The sequence below is a fragment of the Spinacia oleracea genome, chromosome 3 (genome assembly GCF_020520425.1).
Source record: "Spinacia oleracea cultivar Varoflay chromosome 3, BTI_SOV_V1, whole genome shotgun sequence".
Lineage (NCBI taxonomy): Eukaryota > Viridiplantae > Streptophyta > Magnoliopsida > Caryophyllales > Amaranthaceae > Spinacia > Spinacia oleracea.
The window spans coordinates 18,142,968-18,164,422 of NC_079489.1; the positions used below are offsets into that span (position 1 = coordinate 18,142,968).

General features: G+C 33.4%; 1 protein-coding gene across 1 annotated transcript; it reads left to right on the forward strand.

The window, feature by feature from the left end:
- The first annotated feature begins 234 nt into the window (after nucleotides 1–234).
- Nucleotides 235–6,057, forward strand: LOC110785414 (uncharacterized). Its single transcript, XM_021989854.2, has 7 exons — nucleotides 235–673; nucleotides 2,240–2,311; nucleotides 2,410–2,474; nucleotides 3,499–3,646; nucleotides 3,758–3,841; nucleotides 4,453–4,548; nucleotides 5,609–6,057. Exons 1-7 carry the CDS (start codon nucleotides 410–412, stop codon nucleotides 5,612–5,614), a joined length of 735 nt encoding a protein of 244 aa, XP_021845546.1. The 5' UTR covers nucleotides 235–409; the 3' UTR covers nucleotides 5,615–6,057.
- The last annotated feature ends 15,398 nt before the right edge of the window (nucleotides 6,058–21,455 follow it).

A 21,455-nucleotide genomic window follows, 5' to 3' on the forward strand; every position in this document is an offset into this window, starting at 1 on the left:
TTAGTGTAAATACAAGTTTTAAGACTTGAGACTGGTCATGCTCTAACGTATATAAAAATAAGTTAAATTGGCTCTTCCTAAACGTTTAACTTGATTTCTTTCCTATCCACAAAAAGGTAAAAAATAAAAATCCCCTATAGGCTATAGATATTTTATTTTTACACCTCCCCAAAAGCTGTAAAAATTTAACAAAATTCAAATAAAATTAAATAAAAACCCACCCACTTTCGTAAATTCCGCCTCCCACACCACCCACTCCCTTCTTTTTATAGCACCATTCTTTTTCTCTCTTTTTTTAATTTTATTTTTTTATATAATCCAAACATCCCCACTTCATTTCCCCTGCTTTCTCCCCTGTTTTTCTCCACTAAATTCCCCTGTTTATTCTCTTCAAAAAAAATTCAAAAAAATGGTGAATGATTTTATGGTATGTGTAGATAGAATACTAGCTTCAGCTTGTTTGCAATCTTCATCTACAGAAGATGGGGTTTCTGGGGTTCATCAAATTATCGATCAGAAAATAAATCAAATTGAAAATAATAATAATCAGAAAAATATGAGTAGTTGTTGTTCATCATTAAGCTGTTTGCTTCAGAAAGAGTGTAGGATTTGTCAAGAAGAAGATGATGATACTTCTTTGGAATCTCCTTGCGCTTGTAATGGTACTTTGAAGGTCTCTCCTTTTTCTTCTTCCTCCCCTTCATTTTTCAAATTAATTTTTAATATTTTAAATTAGAAGTTGTATTTCTGTTCTTATCTACTTTTGATGATATAAAAAGTTGCTTAGAATTGTATTTTTGTTAATTTTTTTGTGGGTTACTTTTCAGCTTGTTGATTGGTACGGAGTACTTTGAGTGTTCTCTAATTATTTATCACTTCATTTTTTTTATCCAAATTTCATGGAGGTTTTTTATACTTTTGTTGTCAATTTATTTAGAAATTGATATCAAATTTAATTTGTTTCTGTTTTCTTTTTATTATAAATATGGGATTTCCCCCCTTAATTTGATGTTTTTTAAAAGAAAAATTCCAGCTTTTTTTGTCAAGTGAGAAGAACATTTAGTTCACTAATTATTACGAAGTATTTTCTCATTGTTTGAAAAATTTGGCCTTTCTAACCAGAAATTAAGGGTTTTTATTGTTATGGTTAATTTATTTGGGGAGTCTGGTTCTTTTTATTTACCTTTGGGTATTTTTTTTTATTGAGCTACTTCCGAGTCTGTATTTCAGTGAATGAGTTCGATTTTTTTTTTTTTTTTTTTTTTTTTTTTGAGGGAGTGACTGAGTTGATTTCAACGCAACACAACAAAGTTCTTTTTAGCAATATCGTTTAGTTTTAACATTAAAAAGAATTTGCCCCTTTTTATTCATGTTATTTTTAATGCATAGTTGTTGAGAGTTGACAAGTTGTAGATGATATGATTAAAAACAAGTTGTGGATTAGATAACAAGGTTAGTCCGTGATGAGTGATGGTCTCATGTTTGTTTAATAATGGAAGTAGCTTTTTAAAAGCATGAGGATGAAGGCATTCTTTCTTCTGTGTGAATCTTCCATGTTCTAATAATGTCCCCTTAAAGTGATTGTTATCATTTGAGTATGTTTATATCAATTTGATTTGTGGATCACCTATATACCATTATGACTTGTTTGCTGATCTTGGAAATCATGATTAATTGTTTCCCACAACACTTGCATTATGTTTGGATGACGGGATTTCGAGGGGAGGGAGAGTGAGGGATCCAATCAGTTGAGTTGGGGATCCGAGGCAAATGGATTAGAGGAAGTTTTCATGTGAATCAGTTTCTTGTGGAAACATTAGTATATTAGGTATGTTTTGATGGGATTGAAAGACAATGTGATCAAATAATGTATGAAATCAAATTAAAGGTCGAAAAACTACGTGTTTTCCATTTGTAAATGAAAGACAGTTTCTTAGAATTACTCCCGGAATATTGAGGATCCATTTCCATACATTTTTAACAAACCAAACCTTTAATTAGAAAGATTTGGAAGGAAACAAAATACTTTTTCCTTTTTGTCTCTCTTGGAAGAACTTGATTTTCCGCATTTTCCTTCTCTTTTCATTTATCGTCTTTTATCATCTAAAGTTGTTATCCAAATATAATGTACTCCGTAACCGATTTCATTTTATTTTTTTGCTGATTTCTTGGAGTATATAGTTTTTGATTTTGTGTCAGATTTTTGTAGTTGCTAAATTAAGTGGTCTTTGGTTAACAGTTTGCTCATAGGAAGTGCATTCAGAAATGGTGCAACAAAAAAGGCGATATCACCTGTGAGATATGCAATCAGGTCAGCATTCCTGATCATTTTGTATTTTCTAGCTAATTTTTACTCGAGGCAAAAAGAATGATGATTAAAAGGACTATTCGGATCATCCTGTGTTGCAGGTGTTTACACCCAACTATACACTCCCACCAAAACCCGTCCCGGATGTCATGTCAGTTGATCTTAGGTAATACTGAACTCTGGAGACTTTATTCAAGTGGCCTGATTCTTTTTTTCGCTCTATTGTTTAGTTATATCTTCTCTTAAAAGGGTTTCTCAGGTCAAAAGTTAAAAGAAGCTATAAGTAAATCAGGCTGAATTTCCTCTTTGTATACTAGATGAATGTACTACATAAAGCAGTTGTTCTTCAACAGCAATTATAACACTATTTTAGCCAAGTTGGGAGTTTCATAAAACAGCGGGTGCCATTACTTCTTTTGGACATACATTTGGCATGTGTTGTCTCTTGAAAGCTGGAACTTTTGACTGTGTCATGAAGTCAACACATTCTAGACTAATGTTAACATCACGAAGATTATAAGGTAACAAGTACCTGATGAATCAGTGACGGTTCTATGTGATGTGGTCCTATACTCCTATCTAAACTATGGCTATGGCCTTGGGGAGAGTGACACTTATCTCTAGCATCTTCTAAGTTACAATGAAGGCTTTAATGTTTTACTGGGTCCGTTACTCCATTAAATGTTTTTTGTTTCTCGGCCCCACGACCCAAGCCAGTTCCAGTTGAGGTGAATCTTTGAGATGGGGTAGAACTAGAAAGCCATTTTCTGGTGGTTGTGTTTTTTAATAATAGAGTGTTTATCATTCTGGACTTCTGGAGGTCCATGTCTTAAACACAAATCATAATTGAACGAGGATTCTTGTGACCCTGACTAGTTGAATTCATGAAGTGTAAGCTATACAAACTTTTTGTAAGTGAATGATAGCCATGGTCCATTGGCTTCTTGAGCTCTTTTGTCCTGCAGTTGGATGCAGCAAAATACACTTTTTTATAACATTTTCTTGCAGATTTGTGCTGTCTGTTGTGAACTACAATGATAGGAATTAAAGCCTGACTTATGAAAGCTACCATTTCAAACTATTTTCTGCAATTTGTTATCTTATTGCTTTGTGAGAGCTTGATCTATATTGCTGTGAATTACTGCTGCATCAATCTCTTAATAGTTTGCTCGGTGTATCTGTTTTTGCAGTCAAGCTTGGGGTCATCATTTTGGTATCCGTGACCACCATCTTTTGGCTTTAGCTGCTGCCGAGCGTCAATTACTGGAATCAGACTATGATGACTATGCTGTTGCAAATGCTGGCAATGTCACATATTTACGCTCAATAGCTATAATAGTATGTCCTCAAATTCAATGTTATTTTTTCCTTTTTAGCCAATTACCTATTTCGAACTTTTAATTTCATAAACATTGAGATACTCATGTTGTTTACTTTTTTTTTTTGCAGTTGATGTTTGTCCTGCTAATCCATCAAGTGCTAATGATCACAAGAGATTTTGGGCTGATGCAGGGATATTTGACATTGTTTCATGTAAGTTCAGCAAGATGACCGTGTCATCCTTATTTTGATACTGTGGGGACATTTTTGTCTGTCTCTCATTTTGATATTGTGGGGACATTTTTGTTTGTCTCTCATTTTGTTTTTGCATGACAAAGCAACTCTTCATCTACAGAGAATCCCGTTTTATCATTCTCAAGTTTAATGCTGTATTTAATTTTAAAAGCTTCTTGTTTGCTGTGGAGCACTGAAATATTCTTGCAACTAAGATGAGTCTGATTTTGTGTGATCTCTTTAATTTCTTTGTTGGGGGTGGGGTGGGTTGCTGTAAAAACTAAAACCCTGACACTGGCCACGTTACCTTGTACACAGTACTTAATCAATGTTCCAATATCAAAAGGATTGATCTTCAATTCTGAAAACGTTCCAGATTTCTGGAAAAGAATGTTATGCACGTATATATTTTCCACTAAATTCTCATAGAATGTTTTACTGATAAGGCAAATGAGTTTGGCTGTATTCTTTTCCATAACAACTGTGCTTTATGATAACTATCATGCATGGCAAAGAGAAACAAGTATATGTTGTTAATTTCTGTATGACATCCAAGAGAAATGTTGTTAACATTGGGTAACGCAATGCAGTTTGAAGTTTCGTTCCTTCAGCTTGCTGGCTTTCTTCTTCCATGCTATGTCCTGGCTCGCTCATGGTATATTTTGTACACCAGGAGGAGGCGACAGGTTAGTTGCTTATTGATTCTTTTAAGTCTTTTGGTTGAAGCTTCCTATCTTTACCATTTACTCTGTTTACTATTATGGCAATGTGAGATACATATACTGAATAGTTCTTTAAACCATATATCCTGCTACATGTTGGTCATAATTCCGAAGAAGTAAATTATTTCAATATTCGATGTATTTGTTTTTTTTTTAAAAAATCTGACACTAGATATTATCCTGTTCTTCCTTGCAAAAAAAGATTAGCACTTTAGTTTGACAGTTTAATCTCCGTGTTGATTAATCTGCACTTAGCTTGAAGCTGTCTCGTCAATAATAAGCTGCTGGGATTTGAAGAATAAGGGAGTTTAGAAGTTGTCATGTTATTAGGTGCTGAGATTGAATGGAGTTGTTTTCTTTGCAGTTGATTTGGGATTCTGTCCACTTTTACATCATTTATGGATGAAACTGACATATATGTTCAAGTTGGTTTTTATATTGTACTCTAGATGCTTGGAAACAAATAGGGATTTTTGTGACAGTGTTGAGACTTAATTGGAGGTTCAAAATTTGTCTGATTGAAAGATCCACAAACTGATGGAGTTGGAGGGTAGGCTTGAATAATGGGATGGCGGACATCTAAGTGATAAGGAATTGTTAATAGGAGCAGCATAAATTTTCTATGTCGGAGTTGGATATTTTTTTCATCAGATGGTAGAACTGCATGTGTAGTGGATGATAGATTGTATTTATTTTTCTCATCAACTTTAAGTGAACCTTAGCTTTGAAATGAGTTCTTCAAAGCACCCTTGTGTTCCTTGCTTTGAGTTCTTGTCCCTGGTTTCTGTCATTTAAGATTTTGCTTTTGCATTTAGTGACAAATCAGAAGGAGAAAGACTTTAAACATTTGCATCTTGCATCTTCCTTACAATGTGATTATTTCGCTGAATTAAAATAAGAAAACCAGAATTAATTAGCGTTCTTTGCTTTGTTGTCCTGGGAGACTCGTGATTGCAACTGTGTATAGGCTTAGTTTAGGCTGAATTGTTTGTGTTAATTGCTAAGTTTTCTTTTCTGGTTTCAGGTCTGAGCCATCAACATTGACGAGAGTAATCAATGTTCGAATTCAGATGATTTTGCTCAAGAGGTATCAAACGGCATACAACTGTTGCTTCTCTCGCTACATAGCAGCACCACTAAGATTTCGCTACCTGTTTTTAGCAGGATACCATACCCGGGTTTCTCATCCTGAAGTATGTAGGACAGCACTCAAACTAAGTGTAAATGTGAAACTCGAGTGCATTAGGTTATTAAGCTCTCTCTCTTGATTGTCCTCTCACTTTTTTCATGTCGATCTTTCGAGGACATCCGAAAAATTCGGGATTCTTTGTAAATGTTGCAGAAAATGTGCATCATCGGAAAGTCGATCTGGTGGTGTACTATAATGAAAATTTGGAAATGCCCAAAGCGGCCGATTCAAAATTGAAAAGAAAATATGTGGTCTTGAAATGTGATGCTTATGTTTATTTCCTACTTGTATCATGCATCAACAAGTCCAACACCATCTGTAGAAAAAGCAAGTTTCAGCTGCTTCGCCACTTTGCAGTATTAGACAATATTAGCCCATCATCAACATAATATACCAAGTACAATGCATACTTGTATACTCTTATATTCCAGAATTACTAGCTCTGCCAATCGTTAAAATTCAGGAAGAAATATGTTGATGGTTTTCTTTATTCACTTAGATTTTTACGAATTTGTCAACTTTTTACCTGTTGAGCTGCCTACTGCCTAACTAGTATGTACTGGTGTTTTTATTTCACTTTAAATTGACAACTTGTAGTTATATTTATTTGTTGAATAATCAGCTTCATCAAAAAAATCATAACTATACTTAACAACGAAATACTAGAAAAAGTTCATATACGCCGAAGATTTTTTGTTGCCGTCGGAAAAAATAAAAGTCCAGCTCCTATTAACAAGGGAACCGAAAGTGGAAGGAAATGTATGATCCATGCATATTGGTATATATGTTCCATAATAGAATAGAAAGTTTTTATATTTAATTAATTTATATTTTTTGATTTACGATTCACCGGCTCTTGCCTCTTTTGAAAGAAGTCAATAAAAAAATGAAAATCATATCAAGTGAATAAAAAACATCATTATTAATACCATTCAAGAGGGTTTCTAAACCTCAAGTGGCTTATGTCCATGGACACAAGTGACCCAAATACAACTATCTTGAGTACCAACACATAATATGTCAGTACCAAAATGCAAAATTGTTTAGAAGTACCACCAATACAAGTCTTATTGTGTTATTGGTATTCGCATAATTTGTATTGGTACTAACATATTCTGTATTGGTATTCCAAATTCTGTATTGGTACTCACTTGTGTCCATATGGACACAAGTCACTTGTGACAAAGACTTCCTCTTCAAACACTACTACTAAATGCTTTTACATAGGAATTGAATTTCCATGGGAAGTTTATTTTCTTGGGAAGTTACTTCCCTTGTAAAATTCTTAGGAAGTTGTTTACACTTGTTTGTTGGCACAAGATATTCACTCTTCTTAGGAATTGACATGGGAATTGTGACTTACCAAGGGGAGAGTGGGTAAGCTACTTCTCCCATTTTACCTATATAATATCAACCAAACATGGAAAATGTGCACTTCATAGGAAGTCACACTTCCCCCTCTATTTACTTGCAACCAAACATCACTTTTGGAACTTGTTGCGAAGATTACGAATTAGGGTACTCTTTTATTTTGTAAATTTAAAAAAAATTATCCCTACTTTAATAATCTATTACGCTTTGTTTTTTTTGTTCTACTAACACGAGTTCCTATTGCTTTCGGTGAGTGGATTAATCTCCCGTGGGAGTTTGTATGGGTACTTCGAAGGGCAGCATCCCTCCTAATTGAAGTTTTTTTCATACCTAAGACTTGAACCCGAGACCTTGAAAGAGCAAGAGACCCTTACCACTCATGTCAACCTCAATTAGTATCTATTACGATTTGTGTTGGATTGTTTTTATGATTTGAGCTTAAATTATTATTTTTTATTACTTTTATTTTATTTTTTGTTTATGTTTTCCGCTTAAAAAATATTTTAAAATGGTTTTGGGTCTGGGTACCCGATATTGGCGACAAGTCAACACTCAACAGGTATTGAAATAGAATAATAGAATTATAGAACCCAATAGATTTTGGGTCCAAAAACTTGAACTTTTTTTTGAAACTGAAATCTATTGGAATAGGTTCTCAATTTTATCACCTGACATGTTCCGGTTATGTATCCACAAACTTCAGTTCTAATTCCTAATCGTATTTCCGGTTATATATTATTTTCATAAACACCTGAACTATGAAAAAAAAAAGTGAAATTAGTTCCTTTCCTGTAAGTCCTTGTTTTGTGTTGCTTAAGCAAGTTCCTTTCCTGGAAGTCCCTATCGTCCCGCGTCATACTTTCTCTATTATTTTTTAAATGACACAATTATTTAGGCATGTTTGTCAATGCACGATTTCAAACGTTAATATCTTTTATTATGGATAAGAAAAAATTATAAAAAGTTAATATTTAAAAAATATTTATTGAGACGAATCTAATAAGATCCCACACGACTATGTTTTTTCCTATGTATAAATCACAAAAGTAAGTCAAAGGAACATGTGTGAATAGTGTCGAAAGTACAATTGTGTCATGTACTCCCTCTGTATTTATTTAAGGGATACATTTGCTTTTTCCGGAGCGATTTCCTTCAATATTGTGTAAAGAACGTCAAATTCCCAAAATGCGCCACTTTTAACTTAATTCCCACCATACCGTCCACGTCAGCATTAAAACCGGTCTTTTTTTTTTTCAACCAAGCGACACTAAACCGCTATCTCAGGTAGCGGTTGACTTAAGTAAACCGCTATCTGAGATAGCGGTTTATAATCACGTACTATTTATAAATGGTAAAAAAAAAAAAAAAAAAAAACCGCATCAGCTAGGGGTCGAACCCACGACCTTCTGTTTAGGAAACAAATACACTATCCACTGAGCTACAAACACTAATGTTGATAAGTTAAATTTGGAAATGTTTATAATTAATATTAATAAATGGTTAAAAAGAAATAAACACATCAGGTAGGATTCGAACCCATGACCTCCTACGTAAAAACAATCCACTCTATCCACTGAGCTACAGACACAATTGATGTCACAAGAGGTTACTTCTAAATTATATTTCTGTTTAAACTGTAATTCATATTAAAAATAATTTACAATTAAGTAAACCGCCATCTGAGATAGCGGTTTTGTTTTAATGCAAACCGCTATATGGGATAGCGGTTTATAACATTGAACCGCCATCTGAGATGGCGGTTTGCTTTAAAACGAAACCGTTATCTCATATGGCGGTTCAATGCTGAACCGGAAAAAAAAAATTACTTCTCTTTCTCCCTTGCTTACGTGGACGGTATGGTGGGAAATAACTTAAAAAGTAACGTATTTAGGGAATTATTGGATCTTTATGCAATATTGAAGGAAATCGCTCCTTTTTCCGGTCGTATTTATTTAAGATATACACTTTCCATTTTTAGTAACTTATCAACCCCACTATCTAATTAAATAATCTATCTACACCCCACCCCCACCCCCACCCCCTAAAATGAGATGGTCCCCACTTGTGTTAATTATTAAAATATCTACCCAATCCCACGTGTTTTATTACTTTATTTCATTCAATTCTTCTTCTTAATACCCGTGCCCGATCAAGTGTATCCCTTAAATAAATACGGAGGGAGTAAATGAGAATGGAGGAAGTATAAATTTTGGTCATCCATGTTTTGTGCCTTGATTATCGTCACTTCTTGACTAATTTGACTTTAGCTAGCTACTACTACCTCCGTTTGATATTTTTTACGGGGCATAAAGAAGTTGAAAAATGACATTATTACGGTTAATGTTGTTATACTTTTCTAGAAAAGTTAACATTTTATTTTATTTTTGGAACAAAAAACAATAAAGGTATGAAGGAGAGGGGGTGACTGTTGAATAAGATAATCAACAACACAATTTTTCATGGTACAAACATTAATTATGTGAGTATGTTTTGTACGGAGTAGCTAAAAGTGGAAAATTGGGTATTTAAATTGTTTGATAAGGGTAAGTTGGGCAAAAATCAATTGATTAAATAGGAAATTGTCAAAGTAGGTACATCATTTAGGGACACCCAAAATGGAAAACAAACACTATATCATGGGACGGAGGGAGTATATGTCTAAAGCCGTTCACTAATTATATGTTGCTACTTAATTGCTAATAAGGCTCTGTTCGACTTATTTTGACTTATTTCATACAAAATAAGTCCAGAAAAGTTCAACTAAGATAAATTCAGAAAAAATAATTTTTTTTCCTACATTTTCACAAGCAAATAAGTTTATTTCAGAAAAAAAAAAATAAATTATTTTTAGATAAAATAAGTTCAGATAAATTCATACTAATTATTTAAGGTAGGAGTAGCTGCTCAAACTTATAAAAGATGATTATTATTATTATGCTATTATCTCTTATTTTCTTTAATGTACTCACAATATACATATTTGTTAGTAATTTTTATGGGTTCTCAGCATATACTGGAGACTAATCTAGGCAGTATTGATTTAATTTCGATAAGCTCGCAATAAATGCCTTCTAAATAATTCTTTAAAAGAAAAAAAAAAATAGGGTAACCTACTAAAAACCCGCCAGTCATCTATATTTTTTTTATGGTAAAAATGCACGTAAGTTAGAATAGTTTTATCTCATAAAAGAAAAATTCCGTGGAGTCAGAATTGTCATAATATGTTATGTTGCATGTATATCAATTATTAATTATTTATAGTTTTCATATTTTAAATCATAAGATATGACCAAAGACATCCAACATGAAAAGATTCTATGTTTAACGAAATATCAATTAGTTGTTGCTTAATCATATTGACACTAAAGAGTAACGACCATATAGTAAAAGTTTAATCATCAAAAGTCATTAACGTAATTTTAAATCTACCACTATACTTATAACTTATCTATGACTACACCTGGTTATTGGGCGGGGCAGGTCAGGGTCGGTGTGGGTCAAAAGAGGGTCGGGTATTGAAAGGGTCATTTTTAGCGGGTCGATAATGGACGGGTCAAAAGCGGGTCGCGGGTCAATAGCGGGTCATTAGTGGGCGGGTCAATAAACGAGCAATGAAAAATGAAAAACAAAAGAGCCATGTGCAAGTACAAGTAAATACGAAGCTATACACGTAATTTTTTGTATCATTACTATTTTAATTTTCAAAATAATTGTAGTATAAGTTTGACCCTATAATGACTCTGTCCAATAAAAGCCTTGTCCAATAAAAGCCCTGCCCAATAAAAGCCCTATTAACTTGACCCTATCCCTATATCCATTGGACTACCCTGTCCAATAACCAAGTCTATCTATGACTACTATACTTATAACTTATCTCTGACTAGATTCCGACAAACTTTTCCATAAGGGGGGTATACTAATTTATTTAACAAAAGGTCTTATAATAAGGTGTACAATGAATTCATTGTATATCAGTATAACTTTTAATTAGGTTTTTTTGTAACTTTTACCTAAATTTTTTTGTAATTTTTGTAATTTTTAGTATTTACTATCTTAAAAATACATCACTTTTGTATTTATTGACTTATGAAACTTTTATTTTAAATTACTACCTTAAATTTCCATTTTTATTATTTACTACCACTTACTGTTTTCTCATTCTAAAATTATGATATCTTTTTCGTTTCTTAATCGTTTAAAGTGATTCAACGTGCATTATTTTCCTTTTTCTATAGGGATTTCATTGAGAACGACATTTCAAAACAATTCATTTGATAATTCTTAAATATTTTAAAATTTTACAAATAATATTTAATTCTTCATACCTTTTACCAAATGTTAAAAGCAAAATGCCTATGGAATTCTTACACATATATGAGAAGAATGAGTTTTGAATCAATTAAAATGATTAAGAAACGAAAGAGATATCTCAATAATTAAATGAGAAAAAAGTAAAGTGGTAGTAAATACAAAACAAAATTGGAACTTTAAGGTAGTAATTTTAAATAAATTTTTCATAAGGTAGTAAATACAAAAGGGGTGTATTTTTGAGGTAGTAAATACAAAAAAAATCCTATATTTTAATATGCCCCCTCCTTCACTTTTTGTTCTTCCTGTTTGGAATCTTTTTGTGAGATAAAAAATGTCAAACCAAGAAGAACATTTAGAGACGGGAGGTGTATATATTATTAAAAAAAAATGATAGATAAACATTTTAAATGTTTAAATGATTAATTTTATACATTAACATTGATTTTGAATAAGTAATTTTTATTAAAATGAAAATTTTTATCAATAACACATAGATAAATTTTACACATATATTAAGTTAACTATATTCCGGTGTACAATATTTATTGTACTTGTAAATAAGAAGTGTTTACTTAATGGTGGCCCCCTTTTCTGTTCTACTCTACTATTCTTTTTCTCCCTCTCGCCATCTTTATTCTCACCCTAATATATGAATCAAAATATGAACTTATAAAGCAATTGTGATTGCGGTAGACTGAGTACTTCATCGGAATCGCAAAAACTAAAGGGTAACTTATCTAAGTTGATAAGGGTTTCACTTGCAACCAATATTATCAGGATTAGGATCCTACCTTGGATCGATGAAGGGGTAGGATCGGATAGGTAGAAGCGGGTTGTAGGATCGTAAGATCCTACTAAATAGTAAAAATAATGTTTATATTATTAAAATCAATGTAAATTATGTATTCAAGTAATCTTAATACTTAAAGATCAGTTTTTGCTCACATAAGATCAATACTAGGGTAGATCAAGTGCAAATGATAAGATGTGCGCAAGGTTGTTGAAATTAAGATTTTAGTTATGAACAACTTCAAGTCTTAATTGATAAAATTATATGCATTTCAATTCTTACTTTTTCAATAAAAATGATATTTTTTTTATAAGAAATTAATTTATTGATAGAAAAGTATGATATTTCTAATGATATATATGTGAGAATAACCTATTTAGTAATAAAAAAATAATTTTCTATCTTGAAATATTGTATGCTGGATCGGATCATTCGGTCAAATTGTAGGATCGTACTAAGATCCTACCACTCAAAACATTTATCGAGGTAGGATCGTAAGATCCTACACACATTAATATCCTACCTAAGATCCAAATTGATGGCGTGTTTTGGATCATAGAGTCGTAAGATCGTAAGATCTGGATTGAGAGTTAACAACCATGCTTACAACCCTAGTGATGGAATTTTCCAATTTGGGTTGCATTTAGGAATTGAGAGATGTACTAAGTATAGGATTAATCGCTACTTATAAATTCTAATGTATAAAGGATTTAATTTATAACGTGTTATATTCATCTAATTTATATTTATTTTAGTTCCAAATTATACTTAAGTACTACGAATATACGAAGTGGCTTTTATTTTTCATATAACCTTCTTTTATGAATTTATTTGGACTAGTTATTCCTAAAACAGATGAAAATAAGGTAGAGTATAACATTATTCTTATTATATTTTTCATATTAATTGTAGAAAAAGATGATTTTGGGGATTGGGTTGGCTAGTGATAGGAGGGAGGCGTAGCGACATACTGTTATGTATGTCAATTACATACAGATGCAAAAAGACAAAATTAAAAAAGGGCAAGAGGAAAAGGACAAGAAATAAAAGACAAAAACAACAATCACAACATAACACCAAAAACAAAAAGAGAAGGAGAAAAAAAGAAGTAGAGATAGAAGGAGCTAGAAAAAAGTAGAGAGAAAAGGAGACAAAAGTAGAAAGAGAAAGTGATAAAGTAGAGAGAGAAAGTATCATTTCTTTTTATTTAAAAAAGGTATCATTTCTTATAAAAAAGTATCATTTCTTTTAAGAAAAATATCATTGTTCCAATGTTTTGTACCATTCCTTTATTTTTTCGTATTCATAATCAATCCAAAAAATAATCATAAAAATATTATTTAAAAACAAAAAGTTGACAGCAAAAAGTTTTTATCTTTTTCTATTTTGTCCTTTTACTGTGTTATGTAACTGGTATTACATAACTCTTATGCGAACATACTTCCTCTTAATGATAGATTATGTCTTATGATACCAAGGTAACCAGAGGAAGTAAAAATCCATAACAGTGATGTATTACCAAATACATAACATGTCAAAATGGTATGGAAAAGGAAAATTTGATACTCCGTATAAAATAAGAACAATGGTATATAGAACAATAGTGCTTTTATTGCAAAAATGACGTTTTATGTGATGCAAAATTACCAGCGTACCTTTGTGATGTGTTTATAAAAACATAACTGTGTGTTGCCTCTCCATTCTCATGGGTCTATTAAGCTAGATGTTGAACATAACTACTCCTATTAATAATATTCTTACATACGAATCACAATTAGGAGTGTTAATTCAGACAAACGGACCGAATTTAGATCGGGTTCCTTGCTCGGGTTGAAACGAGTTCATTTTGTTGCTGGTCGAGTCAGTTCGGGTACGAAAATTAACGAGTTAGATCGGTTCGGGTTGATTAAGCACAGGTTCATGTCGGAGTCATATCGGATAATGATCGGGTCTGGTTTATCGGATAACGGTCTGAAATGGGTCGGGTTGAATAGGTTTAGCCGAGTTACACCGGAATCTGGTTTTTATCGATTTGGATTCTTATCATTTCGGTTCTTATCGGTTTGTGTTCATACAGTGTGGATAAATCAGTAGCGGGTTGTACTTTGGGTCAGTTCAATTCGGTTCCAAATTATAAAATCATAATATCAGGTTATTAATTACTAAAAGCACAACTTTCAATAGTTTAAAAATATACTCCGTAATATTGAGGCCTTAATAAGGGGAAAAGACGATAACTAACTTTTAAAAAACATTAGTAGCAGGATTAAACGCGCGGGTTACAGAGTTTTAAACAGTTCGGATTAAACGGACTACGAGTTGTAAACGGTTCGGATTAAATATTTTAAAGGTTGAAACAGTTCGGGTTGCAAACAGATCAGATTAAACGAGGTTTCCTCGAGTTGAAACGATTCGGATTGAAACGGAGCGGGTCATTAACGGGATTTAGATCCATTCAGTTCGGGTTGAAACAAATTGGGTTGCTGCATAACGATTTGTTAACGGGTTTCGATTTTAACCGAGTTAATATTTTCGGGTCGATTCGGGTTCAAGTTAAACATAATCGGTTCGGACCGGGTTTCGAGTTCAGCTCGCGGATTATTAACTGTTCGTATTCTAAACGATCAGACTAACACAACGAGTTCAATAGTTCGGGTTGAGAATTGACAGTTGTACGTCACAACATGGTCGGTTAAACAATTTTAGAATTATAGGTGAATAGTATAAAAGCTCAAATACTTCATATAAAAGAAAACCTAGACATGTACAGTCGGATGCTTATAAAAAAGAGTGTTAATACATAGAAGTTGGAAAGGGGAGGGATGATAAAGAGGAAGTAAAAACACATATCTGATATGTGTGTCCAAATACATATCAGAACATAAGACAAAATAGGAAAAAGGACAAAAAAAAATTAAATGGTACTTTCCTAAACACAAATGGTACTTTTTTTTACAGAATGGTATTAGAATGGTACTTTTTTTACATGAATGGTACTTCCTTTTTTGTCTTTTAGCTGTTTGTCTTTTAGTTGATATGTGTTTGTTGTTGCATGCCCGATATCCGCCTCGACGCACTCGATGATAAATCGTTGTCCAACAACGATCACCAAAGTCCATACTAAAATGGTGGGGCCTACTCAAGTGAATGAGTAAAAGTGTTGCCATATATTATTAGCGTTTGTATAAATACTGTCAGTGTTGCGTTGAAATTTTTCTTTGGTGATGTTGTTGATGTCTTTTTGGTATGCATTATAATTTATAAGTTAGTTTATATCTCATTTCTTGGATGCTAATAATGATGAAGTTGGATACTATTAGGTTTTTCATAATGGTAGGGTGTTGGAATAACCGTTTAATAATCTAGAATATCTTGATTGGAATATATATTGTCATTGTTGTATTAAGCCGTTATTGATTACTTGGTTACTATTGATTTTTTCTACGTTTACATTAACATTTTAGTTACTTTGTTTGACTTTTCAAAATATTACGCAAAAATGCTAATTTGCTCCTAGATATTAGTTTTTTAGCCGCTGTCTATCAGCGGTGTGTCACTCCTCAAGAAAAGGGTAGGAGACGAGGAAGTATTTTCGGATATCAGATATGTGTTTGCAAATACATATCATAGCTAAAGACAAAATAGGAAAAAGGACAAAAAAGAAATTAAATGGTATTTTTTAAAACAAAAATGATACTTTTTTTACAGAATGATACTTCCTCAATTTTTTAATAATTGCACCATCTTGGTTTTAGCACTATTCACACATTCTTAAATAGTTATTTTTTGTGATTTATATGCAAGGAAAAATATATTTATGTGGGATCTTGTTAGATTCGTTTCGAAATATACTTTCAAATTTTCAAATTTTTATAATTTTTCAAAATGTATAATGAGAGATATTAGTGGTTAAAATAGTGCATTGGCAAGCGTGAAATCTCAGATGGTGCAATTAAAAAAAAATGGAGAAAGTATTTTTTTTAACAAAATAGTACTTTTTTTTTTTTTGCAAAATAGTACTTCCTATTTTGTCTTTTAGTTGATATGTATGTCTAACACACATATCTAATATGCGAAAAAACAACCTCGTAGTAGACGGGAGTCGGACGAAGAGTAAAAAACAAAGAAGGAAAGCGCGTTGGGGTCCTAGAAGAGCAGAGACTATCGACTTTACAATGAACGAAAACACATCGTTTTAATTTTAGCATCCTCTGCTCCAAAAAAACAGATTCGTGGGCTCTACTCCGACTCCCTAATCTTATTGTATGAAAAAGAACTTTGTATTTTCAGCAAATTTTATGTTTGGATTTGGAATACTTCTCGTTGCTACCTACGTTATTAAACACAGTAGTTTCTATTCTTGGTTTTGGCGACAACAGTTTTATCTAATCGGTACTCGGTAGTATTGCTCGTCTGATAGCCGGTTATATAGTACTCTAATAGCAATACATAATTGCAATAATGTTTGGGAGTGACTTAAGCGAAACCTGCGTAGCTAGATTGATTAATCTGTGCTAGGTGTTGGTTCAATAAGTTTCCTTCTTCTTACCTAAAAAAAGATAAAAAAAATTTGCTCCAATAGTGTAATATACAATATTAATTATGATCATTATTTTTTATGCGAAAGAGCTATAAGGGCAATACAAATTGCACAAATTTCCCTTTTGACCCGTCATTTGAGTTTGTTTCATTCCATTATTCCCTCTATATTTTAAAAAGAGATACATTTTTCTTAAACAATCGTATTTTAAAAAGAGATACACTTTCCTTTTTTGACATGTTTTGGTCCCCACTTTCAATTATATTACTCCATATTTCTTTTTTGCTTGTGGTCCTTACACTTACTCTCATCATCATTTTACTATGAGAAACTTTTGTGTGAGACCGCCTCACAGGAAAGACCGCCTTGTTGGCAGTCTTGCTGGCAGCCCCGTTGGCAGCCATGTTGGCGCATGTGCTGACGTCATGCTGACGTCAGCATGTAAAATTTTCAAAAAAAAAATTCAAAAATTTTTTTGAAATTTTTTTTTTTCGATTTTTTTATTTTTGATTTTTTTTTTCAGGCTTAACTAATTGGATTTCAGACTTAACTAATTGGACTTCAAGCTTAACTACTTGGATTTCAGGCTTAACTAATTTGATTTCAGGCTTAAATTATTATTATTTTTATTCAAATTATTTTTTAAAAAAAATTTTGAATTTTTTTTTTTTCCAGGCTTAATTAATTGGATTTCCAGGCTTAACTAATTGGACTTCAGATTTAACTAATTGGACTTTAAGCTTAACTAATTGGACTTTAAGCTTAACTAATTGTATTTCAGGCTTAACTAATTGTATTTCAGGCTTAAATTTTTTTTCGATTCCAATTTATTTTTTTTTCAAAATTAAAATTTTCAATTTTTTTTGGGGTACTAACTAAACTAGTGTAAAACATAACTAAAAGTAATAAAATCATAACTAATTGAATAACAAAATAGTTAAGGTATAAAAACAAATAGTTAAACTTATGAGTCGAATAGTTATTAAGTTTAAAAAAAAGTTATTATTAACTAAAACTCATAAAATCTTAACTAATTAATTGCAATGCTTAACTAATTGATTTCATTGCTTAACTAATTGGTTTCAGTGCTTAACTAATTGGTTCATTGCTTAACTAATTGATTTCAGTGCTTCACTAATTAGTTTCGTTACTTAACTAATTGAAGCTTTAACTAATTAATTCCAGTGGTTAATTAAATTAATTAAATCTAGTGCATAACTAATTGCTTCCAGTGCTTCACTAATTGGTTTCAGTACTTCACTAATCAGTTGCATGGTTTAACTAATATGTTACATTACTTAACTAATTTATTACATTGTTTAACTAATTGGTTCCGAAGCTTAACTTATTAGTTTAATTTTTTAACTAATTAATTCAATTGCTTAACTAATTGGTTTCAATGCTTAAAATTTTGTATCTTAACTAAAACTCTGAAATTCGTTATCTGAAACTCAAAAATACATAACTAAAACTCAAAAAATCTTAACTAAAACCAAGAAAATCGTAACTTAAACTGGTAAAATAATAACTAAAACTCAAAAAATCATAACTAAAGCCCTGAATAGAAAGTCAAAAATACGTAACTAAAACTCAAAAAACCTTAACTAAAACCCAAAAAATCGTGACTAAAACTTAAAAAATCATAACTAAAACATAGAAAATCAGTCCAGCAATTCTACTAAGAAGACCATTATTTCAGAATTTTAACTAAAACTAAAACATAATTATTCTTAACTAAATACAAAAAAAGTGTAACTAAAACATTACGATTCTGAACTAAAACTAAAACGAAACTAAAACAACTAAAATCTGCAGTTTGCAGCGATTCTGTCGCAAGAGTTGACCTAATTTCTCCTCAAATCTTCACCGGCAGCAGCGAAGGCCTCCACTATCACCGCCATCGAATACTCCTCCTCCGCCTCCTCGTCCTTGACCTCCACTAGCTCATCTCCAACGAAGAAGCCTCGCCTACGCATATGTAACGACACAATCAAATTAAATCAAAACACAAAATCGAAACCAAAATCAAACCACAAAACATATTCGATTAACATTTGAATGATCAAACAAAATTGAAATCAAAGCAAAGCAAAACAATTTTATTCAAACCCGTATCAACTAGATCTGGCCTTCACCGACGGAATAAACGCCTTCGATTTGTTTCTCAATTAGAGCGGCGACAAGGCCTAAAAAGTCAAAAACCTAAATCGATTGAAAAAATCAATCGAACATCGACCATAAATCCAAGTCACACGATCTCCTTCCTTCGCCGCTGCATCTCCTTCGTTCGCCGGCTACCACCGTAGAATGTCATCTCCGCTCCCTTCGAACAAGGTCTTAGGCGTTTCACATCAATTCGCTTCATCGGAAAAAATTAAATTTAAATTCTAAAATCAACAAAATTAATTAAAAAAACTGAAAAATGTAAAACCTAAAACAATTAAAGAATAACGGAGGAGAGAGGACGGATAATGGAGGAGAGAGATGGAAGAGTTACCTATTCCGATGAAGAAGACGACAAGGTCGAGACGACGGCGACGAGGTATTAGCGGCGCCAAGGTACTAGCAGCAGCGCACGGTGTTCTACAGATTGAAAGTGGAATAGAGATAAAGAGGAGAGAGAAAATAGAGGAAGTAGTCGGCGACGAGGAGGAAAAGGATGAAAGTTGTCGGCGACGCCATGAGAGGAGTTGATGGCTACGGCAGAGATGAGTACCAGAGGAGAGCAACGGCGTGTTAGGTTATGATACATATGATATTACATAAATCATGCGGAAACAACCATTAACCCAGGATTACATATTATTTACACATAATCATATAGCATAATTTAGATGCATACTCTTTGTTGCGTGCCCTCCCTAGCTGCGCCCGAACCGAACAAGAACAAGTCTTTAGGACTCCAAGTGTCGTCCCTCCGTAGATAGTCCACAGCACGTCCGGATCCGCCTTAAGATTGACCAACTAGAATCGCCCTTAAGGTACTAGAATTTTCGGCACTTTTGAGCAAGATGTGTGGCTGAATTTTTCTCTCAAAAACTCACTTTGAATACTTTGAAACTTGTTATAAATTGTGAGCCCTAGCCTCATATTTATAGGGGTATGGAAAGGGAATCGAAATCCTATTCAGATACAAATTAATTAAACCTAGAATCCTACAAGAACTCTAATTTTAATTAATTTATCAAATAGAATTAGGAATTTAATCATTAACCGAACTCTGCACGTTTTAGGAAACGTGCACGAACACAAACACTTACGCACACACACACGGCAGCCTCGATGGGCCGCCCATGCGTGCGTGCGAGCAGCAGCCCACGCAGCGAGGCCTGCGCGAGCCACAAGCCCACGCAAGCACCCGCGCGCGCTGCGCGCGCTGTGCGCGCTGCCACGGCCTGCTGGTCCTGGCCTTGCGCTGGGCCTGGCGTGGCTGTTTGTGTGGCGCGCTTGGCTTGCTGGGCGATGGCCTGGCTTCGTGCTGGGCCCTCGTCCGGCAGGCCTCGTCCGATGCTTATTCGTACGATACGCTTCCGATTAAATTTCCGATTCCGGAATTCATTTCCGATACGAACAATATTTAACATTTCCGATTCCGGAATTAATTTCCGTTTCGAACAAATATTTAATATTTCCGTTTCCGGAATTATTTTCCGATTCCGGTAATATTTCCGATTCTGACAATATTTCCGTTTCCGGCAATATTTCCGATTCTGGTAATATTTCCATTTCCGATAATATTTTCCGATACGTACCATGTTTCCGTTTCCGGCAACATCTACGACTTGGATAATATTTATATTTCCGATACGATCCATATTTCCGTTTCCGGCAATATCATCGTTTCCGGAGTATTCATTTCTTGCCTGTGACGATCTTAGCTCCCACTGAAACCAAGATCTGTCGGTTCCGAATATTCATAGATGGAGTATTTAATGCCATTAAATACTTGATCCGTTTACGTACTATTTGTGTGACCCTACGGGTTCAGTCAAGAGTAAGCTGTGGATTAATATCATTAATTCCACTTGAACTGAAGCGGCCTCTAGCTAGGCATTCAGCTCACTTGATCTCACTGAATTATTAACTTGTTAATTAATACTGAACCGCATTTATTAGACTTAACATAGAATGCATACTTGGACCAAGGGCATTATTTCCTTCAGTCTCCCACTTGTCCTTAGGGACAAGTGTGCATTTCCTAATTCCTTTGTCGCTCGATACTTGCTCTTGAACATAAGGTAAGAGTTGTCATCCTTATTACGTCCAGAGGTGTTCCTCGGTTTCAGAGTTCAACTGATCAAATAAACAGATAATCATAGCCTATGATTCATCCGAGCACGGCCATGCATTTCACAGTTTCTAGCTCTCCGAGTGGCCTTGTACAACTTTTAAGCATCTCATCCCGATTTATGGGAGGACAATCCCAATCTTGCGATCTTGAGATTAGACTTCGTTTGATAGGTGATTACCTGAGCGTTGCCTTTATAGCCTCCTTTTACGGTGCGACGGTTGGTCAACGTCAAAGCAACCAGTTCTCAAACAAGTAATCTCAAATCACTCAGGTATTGAGGATTTAGTGTCTAATAATTTAATGAAATTTACTCATGACAGATTTTCATCTCTTACAGTAAAGTTTCATAGGTCTTGTCCGATACTAGTCTTCCCAAAGT